Genomic DNA, 22,760 nt, shown 5'->3' with positions numbered 1-22,760 from the left:
TCCTTACTGTTTTTGTAATTTCCTGTGGATCTTTCAAGCACTTCAGAATAAAAAGTTAAATTAAGCCAGATTGTCTTTCCCTTTGCTTAAACCTTCCCCTGACCATGTGGCCTCTAGGGCCCTGGTGACCAGGTCCTACTGATGGATTTTGTCCCTGGAATCGTCACATGGGGCTCCATCAACACTAGCCTTTCCTCTTTGCAAACACTCTAGGTTCTGTGCTCACGTAAGGTGTGTCCACTGGCTCTTTTTCTTCCACTTGGAGCCAATCTCTCTTCTCTTTTCTTATGGCCAGTCTCTCAGGCTGAAGCTCTTCTTCAGTGCCATCTGTTCACTTCCTGGACCTCTCCCCTTGTGTTTTCCATGACCTGAGTCGCTCCTGTTTCATTGCTGCTCTGTTGATTAGTGTGTACCCTCCTGCTGGGTGTGCAAGCTTCACCAGGGTGGAGGCCACTTCTGTTTTGTGGACCCAACACCGGAGCAACCTCTGTCTTTGGGAGGGACCTGTTATCTGGATGAACAAATCCATATTCATGTTGAAAATCGTGTTTTTGCCTAAAAGGATGATCCTTTTCCAGGTGTTTGGGAGGAGCCAGTCACTACCTGGAGCCGACTCCCACCTAGCCAAGCCCATTGATAAACAGCACACAGACACTGTGGTGAACTTCCTCATCCGTGTGGCTTGTCAGGTACAGGACTTTTGTGTTAGGTTTTCTGCAAACCAGAGACTGCTTAGTGTACTCCAAGAAGTTGTCTGTGACAGTTTAGTAAAAAAAAAAAGTCAGGCAAACCAAGGTCTGAGAGCCAGTTCTGTCATTTTCATACCAAATCCCACTGATTTTGTGGCAGGTTTCCAAAATCTGCCTGTCTTTATAATTGATATGATTAAAAATATATATATTTCTTTCAAAAAGTTAGTGAGGCGTGGTGGTGTATGTCTGCAGTCCCAGCTGTTGAAGCTAAGACAGAAGGATTACCTGAGCCCAGGAGGTCAAGGCTGTGGTAAACCATGACTTTGCTACTCTATTCTGGGTGACAGAGTGAGACAGACCCCCAACTCTAATAAATAAATAAATAAACAAACAAATAAATAAATTTGCCGGTAATAAAGTAATCACGTGCCTTATCATTAACAATTGGTGAGGTATGGTAGGTCATTGAACTTGGGCTAATTATTTACCTCTAAAATTTTCTACATCCTTAAATAGGAATAGTATACAGCTTGGTAAAGGTATTGAGATGATCTCCCCTACCTTAAGTAGTATTACATTCGGTGCTTTTAAAACAGATTTATCATTTGTATTAATATATATCTTCATGGAATTGTTAGGAATTCATTTCTGAAACTTTTTATTTGTATATTTTAAAAAAAAAACCACAAAAAACCGTTATTAGTGAAATTTTCCCAAGTTTCTTAAGTTTTTAAAAATTTGAGAATCTTAGTTTTTATGGCAATTAAACAAAATAGTTTGTCTCAGAGCACTGTTGAGAATTTCCAAGTACTGAAAATAATCTACTAAACTTTTCAATCAATAAAAAAGAGGTCCCATGGGAGCAGCAGGGCCCTGCTGTCAGTCATACCAACAATAGCAGATCATCATTGTCTACTGCAGAGGAGAGGGCCTGTGAGGATGGTGAGCCAGACAGGCTGCTTGGGAAAGGCATCCAACTATGTTGAGGTCAGGCAGAAGAGGAGGTGGCCCTGAGGTGATGACCTGGTAGATAGCCAGAATGCAAGGGCGCAGGCACAGTTGAGAAGTGCTGTCATAGAATGACTGTAAGTTCATTTGCGGGCAAATGACAACTTTAATTTGGATGAATTTCTAGGTTAATGACAACACCAACACAGCAGGGTCCCCTGGGGAGGTGCTGTCTCGCCGATGTGTAAATCTTCTGAAGACCGCATTGCGACCGGATATGTGGTCCAAGTCTGAGCTCAAGCTGCAGTGGTTCGACAAGCTGCTAATGACTGTGGTAGGTGTGAGTGCCTGAAGGGCCAGCATTGGACCACTGAGGCCATTATCAGACACTGTCACCTGAGCAGGGCTGGACATTTGTGGATTCCTCCAGGCCTTATCCTCAAGCCCTAAATCTTCTGTCCCCTTGGCCAGTCATGGCTTCTCCCATGTCCTCTTCTGGCTACTGATTAGGAAGAGTCAGTTTGACTCACTAGAATCAATAGAACTTAAACTCTCACCGCAGCCCCAAATGCACTTTGGAGTGTTGAAACTTAACAAGAATTCTCTTGCATTTTGTGTGTCATTTCTTAAACTGATCTACCAGTTGGTTTGGGATAAGCATTTTTAGTTGACTTATGCAACAGCCTTTTAAATAAGCTTAAATTCTTAAAACCAATTTTAATGATAGACCTGTAATTTGTTATTGAGTACTGTTGTACTCATAAGGGCTTAGTCAGATATCAAGGAAATAGTCCCAGAATGCTAATTACTTTAGAGGGTTTTTGTTCCATGATTCTATAATTTTTTGATTATAAAAATAATAAAAACTATTCTCTTGCCTTATACAGACTCAATTTTTTTCTAGTTCTTGATAAAATTTGAAAATTTACACTATTAAGACTATAAAACTTATTGTAAGTATTTGTTATTTTGGACTGCAAAGGCAGCAATGTTGCTTCTGATGTACCTATGTTTTGAACCATGCACTGTATTTTCTATTTTATCCAACGATCTTTTTTGTTTTTATTTATTTTTGATGCTGCCATTATCCATTAGATTGATTCCATGATACACAGTTTGAAAGATACTTCTCTTTGGAAGGATATTTGTATTTTAACTTTAAAAGGCCAGGCTTGGTGGCTCAGCCTATAATCCCGCACTTTGGGAGGCCGAGGTGAGTGGATTGCCTGAGCCCGCGGGTTCGAGACCCGCCTGGGCAACTTGGTGAGACCTCATCTTTATAATAAATCAAAAAATTAGCCAGGCGTGGTAGCGTGCACATGTAGTTCCAGCTACTTGGAAGGCTGAAGCGGAAGTATTGCCGGAGGCCAGCAGGTCGAGGCTGCCATGGCCGGGAGCGGCCACTGTACTCCAGTCTGGGCAACAGAGTGAGACTCCAACTCAAAAAATAAAATAAAATAAAATAAGAAACTTTTAAAAAATGGGAGGAAAAAAGCAAAATTCATTGCAATAACTTTTTCTTTTTAGTCTAGATTTTAGTGATTTCAAAATATAAAATATTATTTCATATTGAATAGTAATATTTTAATGAGCATTTTAAAAAAAGTTTGAGACCGGGCTCGGTGGCTCAGCCTAATCCCAGCACTTTGGGCGGCCGAGGCAAGTGGATTGCCTGAGCCCATGGGTTCAAGACCAATCCAAGCAACTTGGCAAGACCTCGTCTCTACAATAAATAAAAAGTTAGCCAGATGTGGTAGCCGTGCAGATGTAGTTCCAGCTACTACTAGATGTAGTAGGCGGAGGCAGAAGGATCGCTGGAGCCCAGCAGGTTGATGCTGGGGTGGCCGTGAGTGTGCCACTGCACTCCAGCCTGGGCAACAGAGTGAGACTTCAGCTCAAAAAAAGAGTTTGAATAAATGTTTTAAGCAGTTTTATAAGAATCATTCTAGGGAATCCTATGGTATATGGTGATTACGTGTATTTTTTTTGTGTATGATGTTTTCATTTTTCAATGGTTTTTTACTTAGTTTACAAATTCTTTTTTTTTTTTGAGTTGGAGTCTCACTCTGTCACCTAGACTGGAGTGCAGTGGCCGCTCCCGGCCACCGCAGCCTCGACCTGCTGGGCTCCGGCAATCCTTCCGCCTCAGCCTTCCAAGTAGCTGGAACTACAGGTGTGTGCTACCACGCCCGGCTCATTTTTTGATTTTTTGTAGTGATGAGGTCTCGCCAAGTTGCCCAGGCGGGTCTCGAACCTGCGGGCTCAGGCAATCCTCTCACCTCAGCCTCCCAAAATGCTGGGATTACAGGCTGAGCCACCGAGCCTGGCAGTTTACAAATTCTTAAAGACATATGTTTTAAATTTCTTAGTGGCACAGAGTTTTAAATTTTGCTGGATTTGTGTTACAGTAATTACTGTACTGGAGTATTCTTGTCATCTGTGAATGGCCTGTGTTCTCTATTCCAGGAGCAGCCAAATCAGGTTAACTATGGAAATATTTGCACAGGACTAGAAGTGCTGAGCTTCTTGCTGACTGTTCTCCAGTCTCCGGCCATCCTCAGTAGCTTTAAACCCCTGCAGCGTGGAATCGCGGCCTGTATGACATGTGGAAATACCAAAGTTTTGCGAGCTGTTCATAGCCTTCTCTCTCGTCTCATGAGTATTTTTCCGACAGAGCCAAGTATGTGACTTTTCCATCGATGCTTTTCTTTCAGAGGGGATGGGTGGGCACAGAGCTTGTTATGTGAAGTTCTCAGTTCAAGTTACTATATCAAGTATTTTACTATCCCACTTTTTTTTTTTTTTAATTTTTTGAATTGGAGTCTCACTTTGTCACCCAGACTGGAGTGCAGTGGCCGCTCCCGGCCACTGCAGCCTCGACTTGCTGGTCTCCGACGATCCTTCCACCTCAGTCTTCCAAGTAGCTGGAACTACAGGCGCACGCTACCACGCCTGGCTAATTTTTTCTGGTTTATTGCAGAGCTGAGGTCTTGCCAAGTTGTCTAGGCAGGTCTCGTACCCGCGGGCTCAGGCAATTCAGGCACCTCGGCCTCCCAAAGCGCGGGATTACAGGCTGAGCCACTGAGCCCAGCCTATCCTACTTTTTAATACTCTCAATTTTTCTTTTTAAAATGGGCATAAAAACGTGTTAAGTTAAATTGACATAATAATGGCAAATAGTCATTGCATTATTTTTTGTCTGCTTGGAAATTCAGTTCATCAGCTGAACATCACTATTTCCTTAAGCTATCAAGGAAGTCAGATTAAAGTACTATATTAATATTCAAATGTTGAACAATTGGCAAGATCGAATTTTGTTTTCTTGTAAATAAGTGTATTTCGAGCACATTCTGGTGAGATGACAAGTTGTCCCATAGCTGTGTAGGGTGGAAACCAACCATTGTGTGGGTGGGACCCACACATTCCTGCAGGAAGAGAAGCAGTGCCCTTGTCAGTCTGCAGAAAGCCAAGCAGCCAGAGTGCAATACCTGGTGTGAGGACTGGGTGGGCCTAAGGGTCCTAACCACAGTGCCTGGGTCCCTGCTTTGTTCTTCAGGTACTTCCAGTGTGGCCTCCAAGTACGAAGAGCTGGAGTGTCTCTATGCCGCCGTTGGGAAGGTCATCTATGAAGGGCTTACCAACTATGAGAAGGCCACCAACGCCAATCCTTCTCAGCTTTTTGGTGAGTGTGTATCTGCATTGGTTTTCCCAGCAGTGGCTCAGTTTGGCATCAGTCCTTGATCACGGGACATGCCTTTCCTTCTGGGTAAGGCTCAGGTTATTAGGAGGAATTTTATTCTGAAATGTCATTCAGGGTGTCTGTTTGTTGCCTAGTGCTCACAGGCCACCATCCTCTGTAGTCTTTGAGATCAATGACCCCCAGTGCTTTCTCTGTTCCTCTCTCCTCAGCTCCCAATACAGGCTTTGGTTGTGAGGGGAATTTCCCTGTGGCGCATTTGTCCTATTGCCCAATTGTCACACTAAACACATAGGTGTACACTTGTGTGAATTACTGCCTTTCGCTATGTGTCCACCTATAAATAAACCACTCACAAGAAAAGAACCTCTCCCTATCTGATTGCTTTGACTGACGCATGTGAGACAACAGTTGCTCCTCAAGTAATCAGGCCAGCTGGGTAACTTTGGTCCCAAGGTACCTGGAAGTCACACGTATAGATAGATATTCCCTCGACATTTTGTCAGACTTGTGTCTTTGATTAGGATTAGAGTTTGAGTTAGCACCTTAAATTTTCTCCCTTATACAGATTTATCACATAAAACTTTGAAAATACAAATAAGAGAAAGCTAAATGAAAAGTCACCTGTCATCCTCTCTACCCAGCAATAAACAGTCTTCACATTTTGATGTGTCATTTTTCTATATAAATGTATAAAAATATATACACAGCCCTTGTTATGCAAATGCTTGTGTCTGAATTTGCAAACTGAATAAGTTATTTTTGGATAAATTCATTGCTCCCCAAACTCTGGCTACTTGCTGTCTGAATTCAGGAGCCGGGATGAATTTGGTTAAATGGTATGCCTTGCCATCCAAACTTGCTTTCTTCTGGAACCGGGGAGATATGGAGAGTGAGTAGTGTTTGTAACCTTTTAAAAGTGGTATCATCCTGTAGATTCTAGCTTCCATCACAGGGTGGCATGAATGTTCTCTTGTTCATTCTCTCTGAGGGACTCTTGTGAAAAGAGCCGATCTCTGCTGGTTCTACCCCCACCCACCTCTGTGGGGTGACAGCAGGCCAGGGGCTTGGCCACAGCACTCTCCCTGTGCTAGATCCAAGGCTTAGTCACTGACCTCTGCTCTATAGAGAAGAACATGGCAGCCAGGAACAGCAGAGCTCATGGGTTGCCTGTCTTGGAATGAGATTGGCCATACTTTGGCTGCTATCTTGAGAATCAATCTTTGAACAAACAAGCTTGAAATTGTCCAAGCCAGGGATGATGGACCTGTAAATGGCAAATACACTTTGATTGTTATAGGTGTCACGTATGAATATAGATTTAAAATTAAATGTTTAGGTCAGGATCAAGGGCGATTGTAAAAATGACAATCATGGAAGATAATTTTTTCATATATTCAGTGTTCATGTTCTAGTGTTGCCTTTGCCAATTTTTACTAATCTAATACAGTTTTTCAGAATGAAGTACAAATTGAATTCCAAAATATTTATCATGCCAGATAAGCTAGACTTTATTTAAGAAAAGGTTTGCAAATTGTTTGTTTTTCTCATTTTTTTTTGCCTGCGCAACTTGGCGAGACCTCATCTCTACAATAAAATAAAAAATCAGCCAGGCGTGGTAGCGCACACCTGTAATTCCAGCTACTCGGAAGGCTGAGGCGGAAGGATTGCCGGAGTCCAGCAGGTCGAGGCTGCAATGGCCGGGAGCGGCCACTGCACTTCACTCCAGTCTGGGCGACAGACTGAGACTCTAACTCAAAAAAACCCAAAAAAACAAAAAACAGTGTTTGGGATTCATCTAACTTTTGTCAGAATGTTTTTTTGTTTGTTTTTGTTTAGCTGGAGTGCAGTGCCATGATCGTGGCTACTGCAGCCTCAGCCTGCTGTGCTCAGGCAGTTCTTCCCTCTCAGCCTTCCTAGTAGCTGGGACTATATGCAAGCACCACAATGCCTGGCTAATTTTTTCATTTATTGTAGAGATAAGGTCTCACTATTGCCCAGGCTGTTCTCAAATGCCTGGGCTTAGGCATTCCTCTTGCCTTAGCCTCCCAAAGTGCTAAGATTACAGGAGTGAGCTACCGCGTTCAACCTAGAATGTGTTTCAAAATAACGCATTTTTCTTTTTTTGCTTTTTTTTTTTACAATTTTAAAAATCTTTTCACATTTTAAAATAACACATTTTTCTTACTCGATTTTGTTGTTGCTTTTCTGTAAAACAACTACCTGTTTCTATGTTTTAGGGACCCTTATGATCCTCAAGTCCGCTTGCAGCAACAACCCAAGCTACATAGACAGGCTGATTTCAGTCTTCATGCGCTCCCTGCAGAAGATGGTCCGGGAGCATTTAAATCCACAAGCAGCATCAGGAAGCACAGAAGCAACCTCAGGTAACAAATTTACTACTACATGTTTTTCGAACAGATTTTTGTTGAACATCTGAATGGTACAGGCTATGACTGAATTCTAAAGTGAGTATGAAGTCTTGTTATGTGACACATAAATAATTCATTATCACTTTGCTCATCCACAGAGGGGTTTAAAATCAAAATAAGACTCACTTTAAAAATGAACTGCTTTTAAGCTGGGCACAATGGCACATACCTGTAGTTTTAGCTTCCTGGGAGGAGGCTGAGGTGAGAGGATGGCTTGAACCCGGGAGTTCAGGGCTGTAGTGTGCCATGATCAATGCCTGTGGCTACTCACTGCTCTTCAGCTTGGGCAACATAGTGATACTTTGTCTCTAAGGAGAAACAAAATGAACTGTCTTTAAAATTTGTGAATGTAAGAGTAAAGAAATTTTAAAGTTGGACTTTTTTTTTTTTTTTTGAGTCGAAGTCTCACTCTGTCGCCCAGACTGGAGTGCAGTGGCCACTCCCGGCCACCGCAGCCTCAACCTGCTGGGCTCCGGCAATCCTTCCGCCTCAGCCTTCCAAGTAGCTGGAATTACAGGCATGCGCTACCATGCCCGGCTGATTTTTTGATTTATTGTAGAGATGAGGTCTCGCTGCCCAGGCGGGTCTTGAACCCGTGGGCTCAGGCAGTCCACTCACCTCAGCCTCCCAAAGTGCTAGGATTGCAGGCTGAGCCACCGAGCCCGGCTAGTAGTTGGACTTTTATATGAAACATTCACCACTGACTTATCTAGTGTTTCCTATAAAACAGAGATTGCTTAATCAGAATTGCTGTTGTTGAATAATTAGGTCATAAGATCCAGGCATGAGCAGTGAGCTCCTGAAATCTGAATGATGTGGGAGCAGAGGGTCAGTTATCAGGGGGTTGTGGTTGGTGCAGCACATGGGCCATGACTGACTCCAGGGCTGAATGTGAAGAGGCTATGACTGCCTGTGCTAGTCCTATCAGCTTCATCATCTTTCTCCCTCGTGGGGAGGGCTCTTATAGGACCACCCTTGTAAGCTGCAGTAGTAAGAACAGGATGAGTCCCTTCAAATCCCAGAGCTCCAACTGCTAGAGAAAATATGGGGAGAAATGGGCAGAACCTAGCATGACAAGTAATGTAGAGTGGCTGGTTGTATACATGGATTTGTAGAGCTTTGTTGGGATAGTTTGTCTTTCTTCACATGGGTAGGTACAAGTGAGCTGGTGATGCTAAGTCTGGAGCTGGTGAAAACGCGTCTGGCAGTGATGAGCATGGAGATGAGGAAGAACTTTATTCAGGCCATTCTGACATCCCTCATTGAAAAATCACCAGATGCGAAAATCCTGCGGGCCGTGGTTAAAATTGTGGAAGAGTGGGTTAAGAATAACTCCCCAATGGCAGCCAATCAGGTGAGCTGAGAAGAGGGTGCTGTGCTTGGCCAAGTGAACTTCCTTTGATTGTAAAAGAAAATTCAGACATCTGCTCATGCTTCTTTCTGAAGCTTCTTAAAGCAAAACATTTTTTTCCTTATATTTGTATTTGTAGTATCTTTTCTTGATTAAGATAAATTTTTCTCAATGCACTTAGCAGATTTTATTTATTTATTTATTTATTTATTTATTTTAACCATGCAACAATATTCTTTATTATTTCCTGAGTCTCTCCATACACAGGGGAGAATAAGTGTGCCACTTAACATATTGGAACCTGCAAATTGATAATTGTCTAGAGAAGGGAAAATTATCCCCAAAACATGTTTAACCAGGAGGCCAATACATCTGATGACCTCCAAGGACATGGAAATGAACATGATAGACAGACTGTCCCCCCGTCGAAACCTTCATTCACCATCATTCAATAACCTTTATTTAGACCCAGATCAGCGAGCACATTTCTTGCCAACAATCATTAAATGTCCAAGAAGACTTTCATCATCATCTTCTGCTGGAGAAATCTGGGATGTATGTTTCTTGGGTCTCACCAGAAAATGTGTTAGTGCTTGAGGGGAAATATCATGGAAAGCAAGACACCAGTCATCCTCATAAATGATTTTGGCTGAGATTTCCTTGTGGGTGATCTTCCTAAAGATCATGTTGTCACCAGGCTGGGTGACCTGAGTCTTGACAATCTCATATGCCATCTCGGCCTTCCTCCTGTGCGGTAGCCGGGGGAAGGGCTCAGGACGAGGGAGGGACTCCAGGAGCGCATTTAACAGATTTTAAATAGAAACTTGAGATCAGTGAGTTATTCATTTTTAACATGGCTTTACTCCTGTTAAAATGTCAAATGAACCTTGTTACTCTTTCATGGTGGTTAAGGAAAGCCTAATAATAACAATATTAATAGTTAAGAGTCTGTTCTTTAACTTAGTGAGATGCTTGCAAACTTTTGTTTTGTAATTTAGTAGTTTTCTCTCCATAATAAGATTGTAAGCTTCCAAAGACGACCAAAGTTGCTTTTGATTTTTCTGTTTATAAATGACCTTATTGTGCTTGACAAAATTGTAGGAGTTTAAAAAATAGTAAAGCAGGTGACTGAAATACCTTTAAACATGACTTTTTTCAAATATATGTAATTGATCTTTTCTTTTAAAAAACAAATTTCATACAGACACCTACGCTCCGGGAGAAGTCCATTTTGCTTGTGAAAATGATGACGTACATAGAAAAACGTTTTCCAGAAGACCTTGAATTAAATGCCCAGTTTTTAGACCTTGTTAACTATGTCTACAGGTAATTACAGCAATTAACCAACTATTGCATATATTGGCTCATAATATGTTCTTTGGACAACCAACACAATATGATTTTAATCTTATTTTATTTTATTTTAATTTAATTTTATTTTATTGAGTCAGAGTCTTACTCTGTTGCTCAGGCTGGAGTGCAGTGGCACACTCACAGCCACTGCAGCCTTGACCTGCTGGTCTCAGGCAATCCTTCTGCTTAAGCCTTCCAAATAATGGGAACTACAGATGCACGCCACCATGCCTAGCTAATTTTTTGATTTATTGTTGAGATGAGGTCTCATCAGTTTGCCCAGGCTAGTCTCGAACTTGTGGGCCCAGACAATCCTCTTACCTCAGCCTCCCAAAGTGCTGGAATTACATGAACCTCTGCACCTGGCTAATCTTCTACTTATAATCAAATTTAAAATATTTGTCTAAATACTAAAATTTTGTAACCTATTTCGTTATCACTAAAGAATCATTTGTTGAAATGCTGCATGAAGGCTGGAAGCGGTGGCTTATGCCTGTAATGCTAACACTTTGGGAGGCTGAGGTGAGAGGATTGCTGGAGCCCATGGGTTCAAGACCAGCCTGGGCTACTTGGCGAGACCTTGCCTCTTAAAATAATTAATTAATGAATTTTTTTTTTTAATGCCACAACTTATAACACTCTCTTGGCTTTCGAGGTGCATTTTGGATGTAAATGTCTACCCGTTTTCCATTTGTTTGCTCATGACTTGAAGAGGTTGCTGTCTTGCCTCACTCTGACATTTGATGTTTCTCCTTTGATGACAGGGATGAGACGTTGTCTGGCAGCGAGTTGACTGCGAAGCTTGAGCCTGCCTTTCTCTCGGGGCTGCGTTGTGCCCAGCCACTCATCAGGGCGAAGTTTTTTGAGGTTTTTGACAGCTCTATGAAACGTCGGGTATACGAGCGCCTGCTTTATGTGACATGTTCACAGAATTGGGAAGCCATGGGGAACCACTTTTGGATCAAGCAGTGTATTGAGGTAGGATGATTCAGCTGTGGTCTTTCTGAGCTGCAGCACTGGAGCCAGGAAGCATTCACATACGCTATAAGATGAATAGGAATCTCTAACATAACCTGGTTTTAATCTCTAGGAAGAAATAAAGATTTAAGGCCAAGTGTTCACCCAAAGCTTTTTGTGGCTGATTTTAAATCCTTTATCAGAAAGTTGAATAATATTTCTTTTTTTGTTGTTTTTTTTTTGAATTGGAGTCTCAGTCTGTCACCCAGACTGGAGTGCAGTGGCCGCTCCCGGCCACCGCCGCCTCAACTTGCTGGGCTCTGGTGATCCTTCCACCTCAGCCTTCCAAGTAGCTGGAACTACAGGCTCATGCTACCACGCCCGGCTGATTTTTGATTTATTGTAGAGATGAGGTCTCGCCAAGTTGCCCGGGTGGGTCTCGAACCCGCAGGCTCAGGCAATCCACTCACCTCAGCCTCCCAAAGGCACGGGATTGCAGGCTGAGCCACCAAGCCCGGCTTGAATAATATTTCTTAGTTTGTAGACAGAGATTCGTTTTTCCTCAAATATAAAGTTTTAAATTCTGTCTACGTACCCTAGAAATATTGTGTACTGTGATTGTCAGCTCTCATCATTCTCAAAGCAGGAAGATAAAGCAGCCAGGCCAGAGCCTGACAACGCTGTTGATTTTGACTCCTTGGTATGAGGAGTCTTGAGTGCTGGCAATGTGTTTAAAATGGTCTCGCCGGGCTCGATGGCTCAGCCTGTAATCCTGCGCCTTTGGGAGGCTGAGGTGAGTGGATTGTCTGAGCCCGCGGGTTCGAGACCCGCCTGGGCAGGCGAGACCTCATCTCCAAAATAAATTAAAAAATTAGCTGGGCGTGGTAGCACGCACCTGTAATTCCAGCTACTCAGAAGGCTGAGGCAGAAGGATCGCCGGAGCCCATCAGGTTGAGGCTGCGGTGGCCAGGAGCGGCCATTGCACTCCAGTCTGGGCGACAGAGTGAGACTCCAACCCCCCCAAAAAATAAAATAAAATAAAATAAAATAAAATGGTTTGTATTATAAAAGCAAAGTTCAGACTAGAGTTGATTGGCATTTCAGTGGAAGGTAAGTTCAGTGTTTTTTGATATTTCTGACAGAAGTCTAGTGAGGCTTTACTTTTCTGGTTATCCAAGCCAGCTGTCCTCATTCTTTGGCTCACCCATCAGCTTAGGTTTCCTGTGGCAGTTCACCAGTCCTAAACAAGTCATTCTTGTCTGCCTACCTGGAATGAGCAAAACCAGGTTACCAAATTAACTGTGTTTAATAAGACAACTGAGACAGAAGATTGTTAAATTCTCTTTGAGGAAGCAAAGGGAACTGTAGCAGTCCCTTTGTAATTTCGTAGCATATGTTGTATTTGTGGTAAATGGACGTTTTCTGAGTGCTGTTTGCAGTATGTATTTGGGATTTTGCTGATGGCAGTACGGTGGGCAGAGATCCCTACTTTATCATCACTCATTCCAGACACCTGCCGATGGCTGGTTAGATTCCAGTTGCTAGATCAGGCACTGAAAATACAAAGACAATAAGACTTGGACTGTGGCAGGTGCACGTGAATTGATTAGAGGAGAGGCATATGCCAGGAGCTCTGGCTTCCTTCCCTACCTTGTTCCCTGTGTTGTATCTGGCCCATCACTGTGGGTTACCAGTTCAAGTCCACTCTGGCCACCATCATCTGTCACAAAAACGATGGGAGCAGTTTCCTTAGTGTTCACCCACCTCCCCTCCTACCTATCACAGTTTTCTCTGTTGTTGCAAAACTATTCTTAAAGAATAAAGCAAAGTACCTCACTCCTTACCATTGTCCTTGGCATAAAGTCCAGCCCCCAGTGACTGGCCCCTTGCCTCTCTCTCCCTCACTCATCGGTCTCTAGCCATGCTGGCTTTTCATGTTCTGGAATGTACTGCACTCTTGCCACTCAAGCTAAAGCAAGGCATCCCTTAGTTCCCAGTCAGTCCACCCTGTTCCTTGGCTGCGATTATCACAATGAACACAGGCCTGGTCATGTCTTTCCCCCTGACACTTTGGCTCCAAGAGGTAGGGAAAATTGACAAACGAATCTCTAGGCCTTCACAGTACCTGGTAGATGCTTAGTAAATATTTGCCAAAGACTACAAGAGTGGTGTGGTGCACACCACGTGCACACAGGCCTGGGTCAGGCACAGTAGGGGTTGGGAGTGATCTTGGGAGTGGCCCAATTACAGAGGCAGGCAAATCTACAGGACATCACAGAGGATCTTGTGAGTCACGCCAAGGTTGCGGGAAGCTGTTGGCAGTAGTCAGAGGGGGCAGTAAAGTGATCAACTGTGTAGAAGGACATGGGTTGGAGACAGTCTGGAGGTAATATAAGGTAAAGGTTTGTCCTGGTATGAGTGGGAGACTGCCTAGGCGTTCAGAAGGTGAAATTGGCAGGGCTTGGTGCTATGATAGGATGATGAGAGAAGGAAAAATAGATGAGTGAAGCAGAGGTCTTCTATGTCTGGAACATTCCTTTGAGGGACAGAGGAGTAGAAACCCATCTGGTAAGGAAGAATGAGTTTGCACTTGGACCTGCTGAGTCTCAGTGCCCAAGTAAGGGATATCTGGGAGAAGTTCAGACTCTGTCTAGCCTCGGGGAACAGTTTGGACTTGCACTGTGGGCTCAGGGGTCATCCGCGTGTGCATGCCTGTGAGGTGACCAAGTACTAACTGTGTGACCTTGCAACCCAAATGCCATGTGTAAGCTAAACGTAGGTTTGTCTTCTTTTTTTGCAAACATTCCAGCTTCTCCTGGCCGTGTGTGAGAAGAGCTCCCCCATTGGCACTAGCTGCCAGGGAGCCATGCTCCCGTCCATCACCAATGTCATCAACCTGGCTGACAGCCACGACCGGGCCGCCTTCGCCATGGTCACACACGTCAAGCAGGAGCCCCGAGAGCGGGAGAACAGCGAATCCAAAGAAGAGGTAAAGCTCCAGGTTTTACAGGCAGAGTCCCCATACCTGCAGGATAATTTTTTTTATCAGCCTTAGATTTTTTTTAGGGCAAGAGCAATATATCAAAACCTGTATTGGCTGGGTGTGGTGGCTCAAGCCTGTAATCCCAGCACTTTGGGAGGCCACGGTGAGAGCATTGCCTGAGCCCACAGGTTCGAGAACAGCCTGGGCAACTTGGCGAGACATCATCTTTACATTAAATAAAAAAATTAGCCGGGCATGGTGGCCTACTTAGAAGGCTGAGGTGGAAGGATCACTTGAGCCCAGCAGGTCGTGGTTACAGTGGCTGTGAGTGTGCTACTGCACTCCAGCCTAGGTGACAGAGTGAGACTCTTACACAAAAAAAAAAAATTTTTTTTTTTATTGATGCTAAGTGCTAGATCATCTGGTGATTTGATCTTTTATTTCTATAAGTTTTCTGTGAGAAATAAATTGTCAACTTTGAAGTGATTTTTCTGCATTTTTAAAGGCATACACCAAATTGTTATTATCTGACTTCAAGGAATAATTTGATGCTTGTTGACTGTGACTTCCTAGACTACTTTACACAGAAATAAGGTTTATTCCTCTTTGAGAATGAGTTGTGTAAAAAACTGTACCAACAGTATTCTATGCAGTAACCCTGACAGTATCTTAATCTGAGCAAACAAGACAGAAGGGCAACTGTGTTGCATTTTGAGGAATGATATTTATTATTTTTACTATTTATACTTTGTACTTTTTTATCTTGCTTTTCATAACCCAAATGTGAAAGCAAAATGGTGACATTTTTATAGTCATTTTTAAAAAGAGAGAGTTCTGGTCTAGTTAATCTGGTTTTTGTTTATTTTAGAATATAAGAATATGTAAACACTTAAAAACTTATGGTACACTAATAAAAATTGTACTTGCCATAATTGTAACAAGAAATCTTTGTTGGATTTTCTTTACATCTTTGACCTTTCAGTTTTTGTTTGTCTTCTTTTTAGGATGTAGAGATAGATATTGAGCTAGCTCCTGGAGATCAGACAAGCACACCCAAAACCAAAGAACTATCTGAAAAGGACATTGGAAACCAGCTGCACATGTTAACTAACAGACACGACAAATTTCTTGATACTCTCCGTGAAGTGAAGGTCTGTATGCAAGGTGTGAAAGGGTAGTTGTTTTTTCCTTCCTGAGTATTTTGAACCTTCAGTCAAGATTATTTCACAGCAGCGTAAATTTTTCTTACTAGTTAGACTTAATTTTCTTTCCAATCTCAACTAAAACCATGTAATGTTGTGAGGCTCCAAAGTGTATATTTAATATAGAGATTTTAGAAAGTTATAGTGTCTCATGGGAGAAAATAAGAAAAAGAGGTTAATTTCTCCACTACTATCTCTTGAAAGAAATGGTAAAATTACTTACTAAAAATATGTGATGGGACATAGTGCTAGTTTCTTTTTTAAGTGCAATAAAAGAGGACAAAATAGGAATGAGCTCATTTACTAAATCAGGTCCACTTTGTGGGTCTGGGACCTCCAGATGCATTTGTTTTTTGAGATCTCGCTAGGTAGAAACTCACTGGCTTCCACAAATGCTCAGGTTAATTATGGGTAGGATTGTTTGTACACTACTCCAGAGAATCAGTTAAAGCTCCATATGCCAAGCTACTTCTGAAGAGTATTACAAAAAGCTGATTATTCTGTTCATTTCAGTAGCTAGGTGAAAATAAAAATCATGAATAAACTGTCACAAGTAATTTTTACATTAAAATCCTTTTATGATCTATCCTGAATTCCTACATTAAATCAGTCTTTGAGCTTATATCAGAGTGATTCCATTGTTGTCTTAGATGAGGATAAAATGTCTGATCTTCTGTAAAATGGAGCAGGAAGCACAGCATCCTGACATATGTGAATGATGTGGTCTTATTGTCATGGATCAGGCATTGTAATAGGCCCTGTCCACTTTGCTGGGTGCAGTGGCTCACACCTGTAATCCCAGTTCTTTGGGAGGCAGAGGCAAGAGAATTGCTTGAGCCCCTAAGGGTTTGAGAACAGCCTGGGCAAGTTGGTTCATTTGATGAGTCCCTATAATAAATAAAAATATTAGCTGAGCATGATGGCGCGTGCCTAGGTTCTAGCTACTTGGAAGGCTGAGGCAGAAGGATCGCAGGTTGAGGCTGTGTTGGCCATGAGCCAGCAGGTTGAGGCTGTGTTGGCCATGAGCATGCCACTGCACACCAGTCTGGGTGACAGAGTGAGACTCCAACTCAAAGAAAAAAAAATAGGTCCTGTCTCCACTGCCATCACCACCAGAAAGAAGGGCTGAAGAACTTTTTTGACTAGTGGTTGCTGTGATAAGTTACCATGTAGTTATTGACTCATCAGTTGCCTTAGCATCGGTTTTATGATCAGCTCATTAAGTTCTGTCAGCAGAGTATAAGTTTCAGCAGTACGTTGCTGAAGGTGTCATTATTTGACTTCACCCATTAGAATTTTTTTGGTTGAATTGGTCACAGCTATGTACCTCCACGCTCCCTGTGGGACCTCGGCTGCTCTCTGGACTGGGTCTGGAATAGACCAAGTGTGGCTGCACACAGAGAGTCTCGCCCACAGGTGTCCTGTGGTATTCTCTTTATCTGAAGCACCGTGGCCTGCATTTCCAGCCCTGCCCTTGCCACCCTTTGTAAGAGGATTGCTCAGACTTAGGGCTGTGTGTACCTTTTGACAAATTGTTAGTCATCTACATATATGCCATGGAGGAGAGCCCCAAATGTAATCCTCAGCACAGGTTCGTAGACACCATTGCCACTGGAACCTGGTGTGCCACCGATTTGACATGTATCACTGAACAACTCAAAGGTAGACCTGTGCCCGCCTCTTACAACTTTGTGGCTCCCAGGTGTACTTTTGTGGGAACTAATTTTAGCCTTCCTTTTTGTATTCTTTTGTGTTTCGCTTTCCTTGTTCTCTTTTACATTTTATCTCATTTAGGCATTTCAACATATTTTTACCGAGAGCCTGCTCTGTAGCAAGCAGGGTTCTGGACACTGGGAGCATTATAGTGAACAAAACTGACAGAGCAGCCATTTCTCATAGGCTTAAATTCTAGTGAGGGATGAGTAATAGTAAATAGAACTATGTAAGTCTGTCAGGTGACGAGATGGTTCCTGTGGAGTAAAAGTAACTAGGGGAATGGGCGACTGGAAAGGGCCATGTCGTGTTAGTTTATCTTCTGTGTATTTGTGGGCATTACTTAAGATTTTTTGCAGCGCAAGATGAGATCATAAGTCATTGTGTTATAGTTTCTGCCCTGACATTTTTATTGCCGAAGCCTCCCCTTCCTTATGAAGTGGTCAGGGGCCATCAGCTCTTCTTAGACTATTTGTTTCTCAATCCAAAGAGAATAGCCTTTATACTAGCCTTTATACAGACTCTTTTTCTCATGGGCCTGTTTTCCTAGGATTGGCCATCAGACTCTCTGAGAAGTCCATGGAGGCAGTGACCCCTCCCACCCCCACCCCCTGCTCGGACTCTCCTGGTGCTGCAGAGACACCACAGTGTCCATACACCCTTTTGCTTCTTTGGGGTAGTGTGTAAATTAGAACAAGTTGTGAACCTGTGGAGCACTTCATAATCCCAAAAGTTGAAGCACCGAAAGATCAAAATCGTTGATGTTGAAAATCCTGAACATATAATTCTGGAAGAAATAATTTTTAAAATTATTCAAAAGATACATAGGTACACCTGAAATAACGAGGTATCAGGTTTTTTGGTATTTCCCAATCCAGTCAAGTTGACTCCTAAAATTAAACCCACAAGTCCACCTCTTGTCAACTCGGTACCCATAGACATCTTTTAAAACATGCAGATGGGCAACCCCTTCATAACAGGATAATAGTTCTGTCTAACTTGATGCAACTGTCTTGTGTTTATGATTTTTGGGATTTTAAACTTCAGAGATTTAGACTTCTTAGGGATTTTAATCTTTCAGGATGTCACCATTCAGGTTTATGGCATTTGGGATTGTGTCTTTTGGGATTATGATCCAAACCATGGAATCACCCTCCCAAGGCTTGAGTTGAACAACTTTGTCAGCACCTCTGTGACCTCATGTGGTCCTCCAGTTTTCCCCAGCTCTTGGCCTCTGCTAAACTGACTTGGAGCCAAGAGGCCCCAACAGGTGCTGGCCAGAGTGAAGCACCTGGCCACATGTGGTAGACTAGGCTCACTTCATCATGATCTTCCTCACAGGGCACCTGGTATCAGATACTTAGAAATGTCCTTTACTTACATATTTTCACCCATTTTTCTGAAATATCTGTATCCTTAGTTCTTGCGTTGTTAGTAGAAACATGGATATGAGAATGATTTCCCTTCCTGGGTTTACTGTGGGAGAAATGAAAGCATAAGCACGATGTACGTGTCCCTGATGCTCTATCTCCATACTGGAGCAGCAGGGACTGTGGTGGGCTATCAGCAGATACACAAGCTGCTTGACACCACTGCTTGATGCCATGTAAGATGGGCCCCTTAGGCTAGATTGGCTTCAGATGCACTAGGAACCTGGCAGTTTGTAAAAACTGTTAGCAACTAGTTCAGACTTTCAGAAACAACAGACTTGTGGACAAAATAAATGTGTATATGGATTTGCCATGTCTTTTGACCCCTCAGCTTCCACCTCGGGCTTCATTTGTCCAGGTATTCTAGTCTATTCCATTCCCTTCTGTTCAGTTCCAGTCTGTTCCCATCCATTTCAGTCATTTTCTCCAGTCTCTTGTCCACAGCCAATTGCAGAGACAGAACTTTCACAGTTTATGATTTGTTCTTCAGAATAGTACCTGTTGGCAAATAGTTTAGTTGTTTGTGTGTGCTTTTCCCATTTTCAGTGGTCTGTGCCTTGGTGACATCTGTACCTCCTTCTGTATTTTCAGCATTGTGCTTTTGTGCTTCTTGGACATGATGGAATCAGTAGTGCTAGGAAATACCCTTAAAAGTTAGGAACACATTTAGGCACACCATTGATGAGCCCCTTGGGCACAGTGTGCTTGACTACTAAGTGCACCATGACTTTCTAGCACTCAGAACCCATGGGCTTTTTACTGAGGCATAGTATGTGCTCAGATCTTTGAAAGATTGAAAGTGGAAGGGTATCAGATAAAGGTTAAGACAGATCTTGTGCCTGATGTTTGAGGCACCATCAGCCTGGAGCTATCTAAACTTGTCTTCTTTTTATCTGTAGACTGGAGCACTGCTCAGTGCTTTCGTTCAACTGTGTCACATTTCTACAACACTGGCAGAGAAGACTTGGGTTCAGCTTTTCCCCAGATTATGGAAGATCCTCTCTGACAGACAGCAGCATGTGAGTTTATCTCTAAAATCCTGTATTGGAAAAATGTAGTTTTAGCTTTTGATAAGTATTCGTAAAAGAACACAATCTTGATTCAGTTCCAGGGGATGAGGAAACTACTGACTATCATACAGTAGTGCATTATCAAAACTACCCTCAGATGCTGTGAGAGTAGAGACTCACCAATTTTTGAACGAAGACCTAAATTCGCATGCCCTGTGGTTTTAGGCCCTTGCAGGTGAGATTAGTCCATTCCTGTGCAGTGGCAGTCACCAGGTGCAGCGGGATTGCCAACCCAGTGCCTTGAACTGCTTCGTGGAAGCCATGTCCCAGTGTGTTCCCCCGATTCCAATCAGACCCTGTGTTCTGAAGTACCTGGGGAAAACACACAACCTCTGGTTCCGGTCCACACTGATGCTGGAGCACCAGGCATTTGAGAAGGGTCTGAGTCTTCAGATTAAACCGAAGCAAACAACGGAGTTTTATGAGCAGGAGAGCATCACTCCACCCCAGCAGGTGAGGATGTGCCTCATTTTTAATTGTTTCTTGCCAGTGGCTTCACACTTCCAATAAATACATCTCCTGAGTGATTTTAAATTACAATACAGTAATTTAGCAATGCAGTTACTTTATTTAAAAAAAATTAGTTTTGTCCTGAGCACTCAGAAACCATGCTTTGTGTTTTCAGGAGATACTGGATTCCCTTGCTGAACTCTACTCCCTTTTACAAGAGGAAGATATGTGGGCTGGTTTGTGGCAGAAACGTTGCAAATACTCAGAGACAGCCACTGCAATTGCATACGAGCAGCATGGATTCTTTGAGCAGGTAGCTGCTATTGAATGAAATGACTGGGGCTCATGGTTAGTGAGAGGTTCTTTAATATAATGTCCTCAAGTCACATTTAAGTGAGACGTTTTGAAGCATTTCAGTCCTGCACATAAAAGACCTCTGAAGTTTCAATTTAAAAGAAACCTACATACATGACTATTTTTAAAGTACAGTCTTAATCTTTTAGCATTAGATGCTTATGTGATGCTATCTGTCATCATAAGTCCTGTTGAAAATGATAGGTAGCCATTCCTTTGCTAAGCTCTGTTCTTGTCATGTGGTTCTTTGAGCTATGGCCGCCATGATGTTTTCCTGGCTTTGGCCTCCTCCTCTACCTTGGGAAGGTGAATTCCCCCCTCCCCCTGCCCCCTGCTCTCTCTCTCATTTACTTTCTAAATAAACTACATTTCCCAATCTAAAAGAATAATAAAGAAAATGATAGATAGATGGAATTTAGTGCTTATACTTTTGTTTGTTTCTTTGTTTTTGTTTTTTTAGAAATGGGGTCTTGCTATGTTGCCCAGGCTGGTCTCAAACTCCTAGCCTCAGGTGACCCTCCCACCTCAGCTTCCCAAAGTGCTGGGATTACAGGTGTGAGTCACTGTGCTGAGCCTCTAGTGTTTGTTTTCATCCTTGTGCTTGTCTTTTGAGTGTGGCATGGGCCACTGTTATAGGGTATGATTCTTAGCACTCTGTAGGACATCAAACCCCAGAAACTCTAAAAACATAGACATGGCCTTAGGGCTCTGGCTCTGATCACTGAAAGATAGAGAACTTATTCCTCCCTTCCTTCTGTATGGGTAATCACACCATCATCTCCTCCTCCCACTTTTTTGTTCTCTATGAATACAGAGTTATGAGTATTTAGTGGTCTTGGAGGTACTCCCAGGTCTGTGATCCAAGTTGCTCTAAAGAATTGGGCAGTGGCAGCGAAAAAGTTGTGTTTCTTAGCCAGGCACAGTGGCACGTACCTACAATCCTAGTTACACAAGAAGGCTAAAGTAGGAGGTTCTCTTAAGCCCAGGAATAGGAGTCTGAGTTCAGCTTGGGCTCAGAGTGAAACCCCATCTCTTAAAAAAAAAAAAAAAAAATAGAGCCGGGCTCCATGGCTCAGCCTGTAATCCTGCGCTTTGGGAGGCTGAGGTGAATGGATTGCCTGAGCCTGAGGGTTCGAGACCCACCTGGGAAACTTGGCGAGACCTCATCTCTATAATAAATCAAAAAATTAGCCGGGCATGGTAGCGCGCGCCTGTAGTTCCAGCTACTTGGAAGGCTGAGGCGGAAGGATCGCCGGAGCCCAGCAGGTCGAGGCTGCAGTGACTGGGAGTGGCCACTGCACTCCAGTCTGGGCAACAGAGTGAGACTCCAACTCAAAAAAAAAACAAAATAGGCTTGGCGTGGTGGTTCATGCCTATAATCCCAGCACTTTGGGAGGCCAAGGTGAGAGGATTGCCTGAGCCCAGGGGTTTGAGACCAGTCTGGACAACTTGGCAAAACATCTTCTCTACAATAAATCAAAAAATTAACCAGGCATGTTGGTGTGCGCCTATAGTTCCAGCTACTTGGAAGGCTGAGGTGGAAGGGTCTCCTGAGCCCAGCAGGTCAAAGCTGCGGTGACCGTGAGCATGCCACTGCACTCCAGCCTAGGCAACAGTGAGACTCGACTCAAAAAAAAAAAATTAATTAAAAAAGAGAAAAGGTGTGTTACTAGTTAAAGAATGGTGTGAAAGCATTGTTTTTTTAAGGCACAAGAATCCTATGAGAAGGCAATGGATAAAGCCAAAAAAGAACATGAGAGGAGTAATGCATCCCCTGCTATTTTCCCTGAATACCAGCTCTGGGAAGACCACTGGATTCGGTAGGTTGAACGTGGTGCTTAATATGTTCAAGAATCAGTTAAGGGAATCGATGAAAAATCTCTGAAATTTTCTTATAATGACTGTTTTGCTACTTAGTAGCAGATTAAAAAACAAGAACAAACAAAGGTCTAAACAACATTTAAAGTCCTGGGTCATTAAACATATTGATTGAAGGAACAGTAAATTATTCCTGGCTCTCCCCTGGCTCTGGTGTTTTGGGCTCTTGCTGAAGAGGAGGTGGTTTATGGTATCTGGGGGACAGGTGGTTCACCCTACAATGGAGCACGCCTTGTCCCACGGAAGTCTA

At 43.0% G+C, this 22,760-nt stretch overlaps 1 protein-coding gene and 1 pseudogene across 3 annotated transcripts in view; one reads left to right on the top strand and one right to left on the bottom strand.

Moving 5' to 3' along the window:
• Positions 1–22,760, top strand: part of TRRAP (transformation/transcription domain associated protein) — a 147,276-nt gene that overhangs the window by 79,233 nt on the left and 45,283 nt on the right. For all 3 annotated transcript variants that reach the window (XM_021706379.1, XM_021706378.1, XM_008072896.2), the window contains 14 exons: positions 579–689; positions 1,828–1,974; positions 4,107–4,320; positions 5,197–5,322; positions 7,578–7,724; positions 8,924–9,123; positions 10,325–10,446; positions 11,238–11,451; positions 14,240–14,419; positions 15,418–15,564; positions 19,658–19,777; positions 19,994–20,281; positions 20,454–20,591; positions 22,340–22,452. In XM_021706379.1, coding sequence (XP_021562054.1) covers positions 579–689; positions 1,828–1,974; positions 4,107–4,320; positions 5,197–5,322; positions 7,578–7,724; positions 8,924–9,123; positions 10,325–10,446; positions 11,238–11,451; positions 14,240–14,419; positions 15,418–15,564; positions 19,658–19,777; positions 19,994–20,281; positions 20,454–20,591; positions 22,340–22,452 — 2,267 coding nt within the window. The remainder of the gene's footprint in view (positions 1–578; positions 690–1,827; positions 1,975–4,106; positions 4,321–5,196; positions 5,323–7,577; positions 7,725–8,923; positions 9,124–10,324; positions 10,447–11,237; positions 11,452–14,239; positions 14,420–15,417; positions 15,565–19,657; positions 19,778–19,993; positions 20,282–20,453; positions 20,592–22,339; positions 22,453–22,760) is intronic.
• LOC103275498 lies at positions 9,472–9,854 on the bottom strand (annotated as a pseudogene).

This window comes from Carlito syrichta, unplaced genomic scaffold (assembly GCF_000164805.1).
Source record: "Carlito syrichta isolate Samal-C Ts95f unplaced genomic scaffold, Tarsius_syrichta-2.0.1 Scaffold315497, whole genome shotgun sequence".
Classification (NCBI taxonomy): domain Eukaryota; kingdom Metazoa; phylum Chordata; class Mammalia; order Primates; family Tarsiidae; genus Carlito; species Carlito syrichta.
Note: the sequence above shows the minus strand (reverse complement) of the source record. Positions and strands in the feature narration are given on the sequence as shown.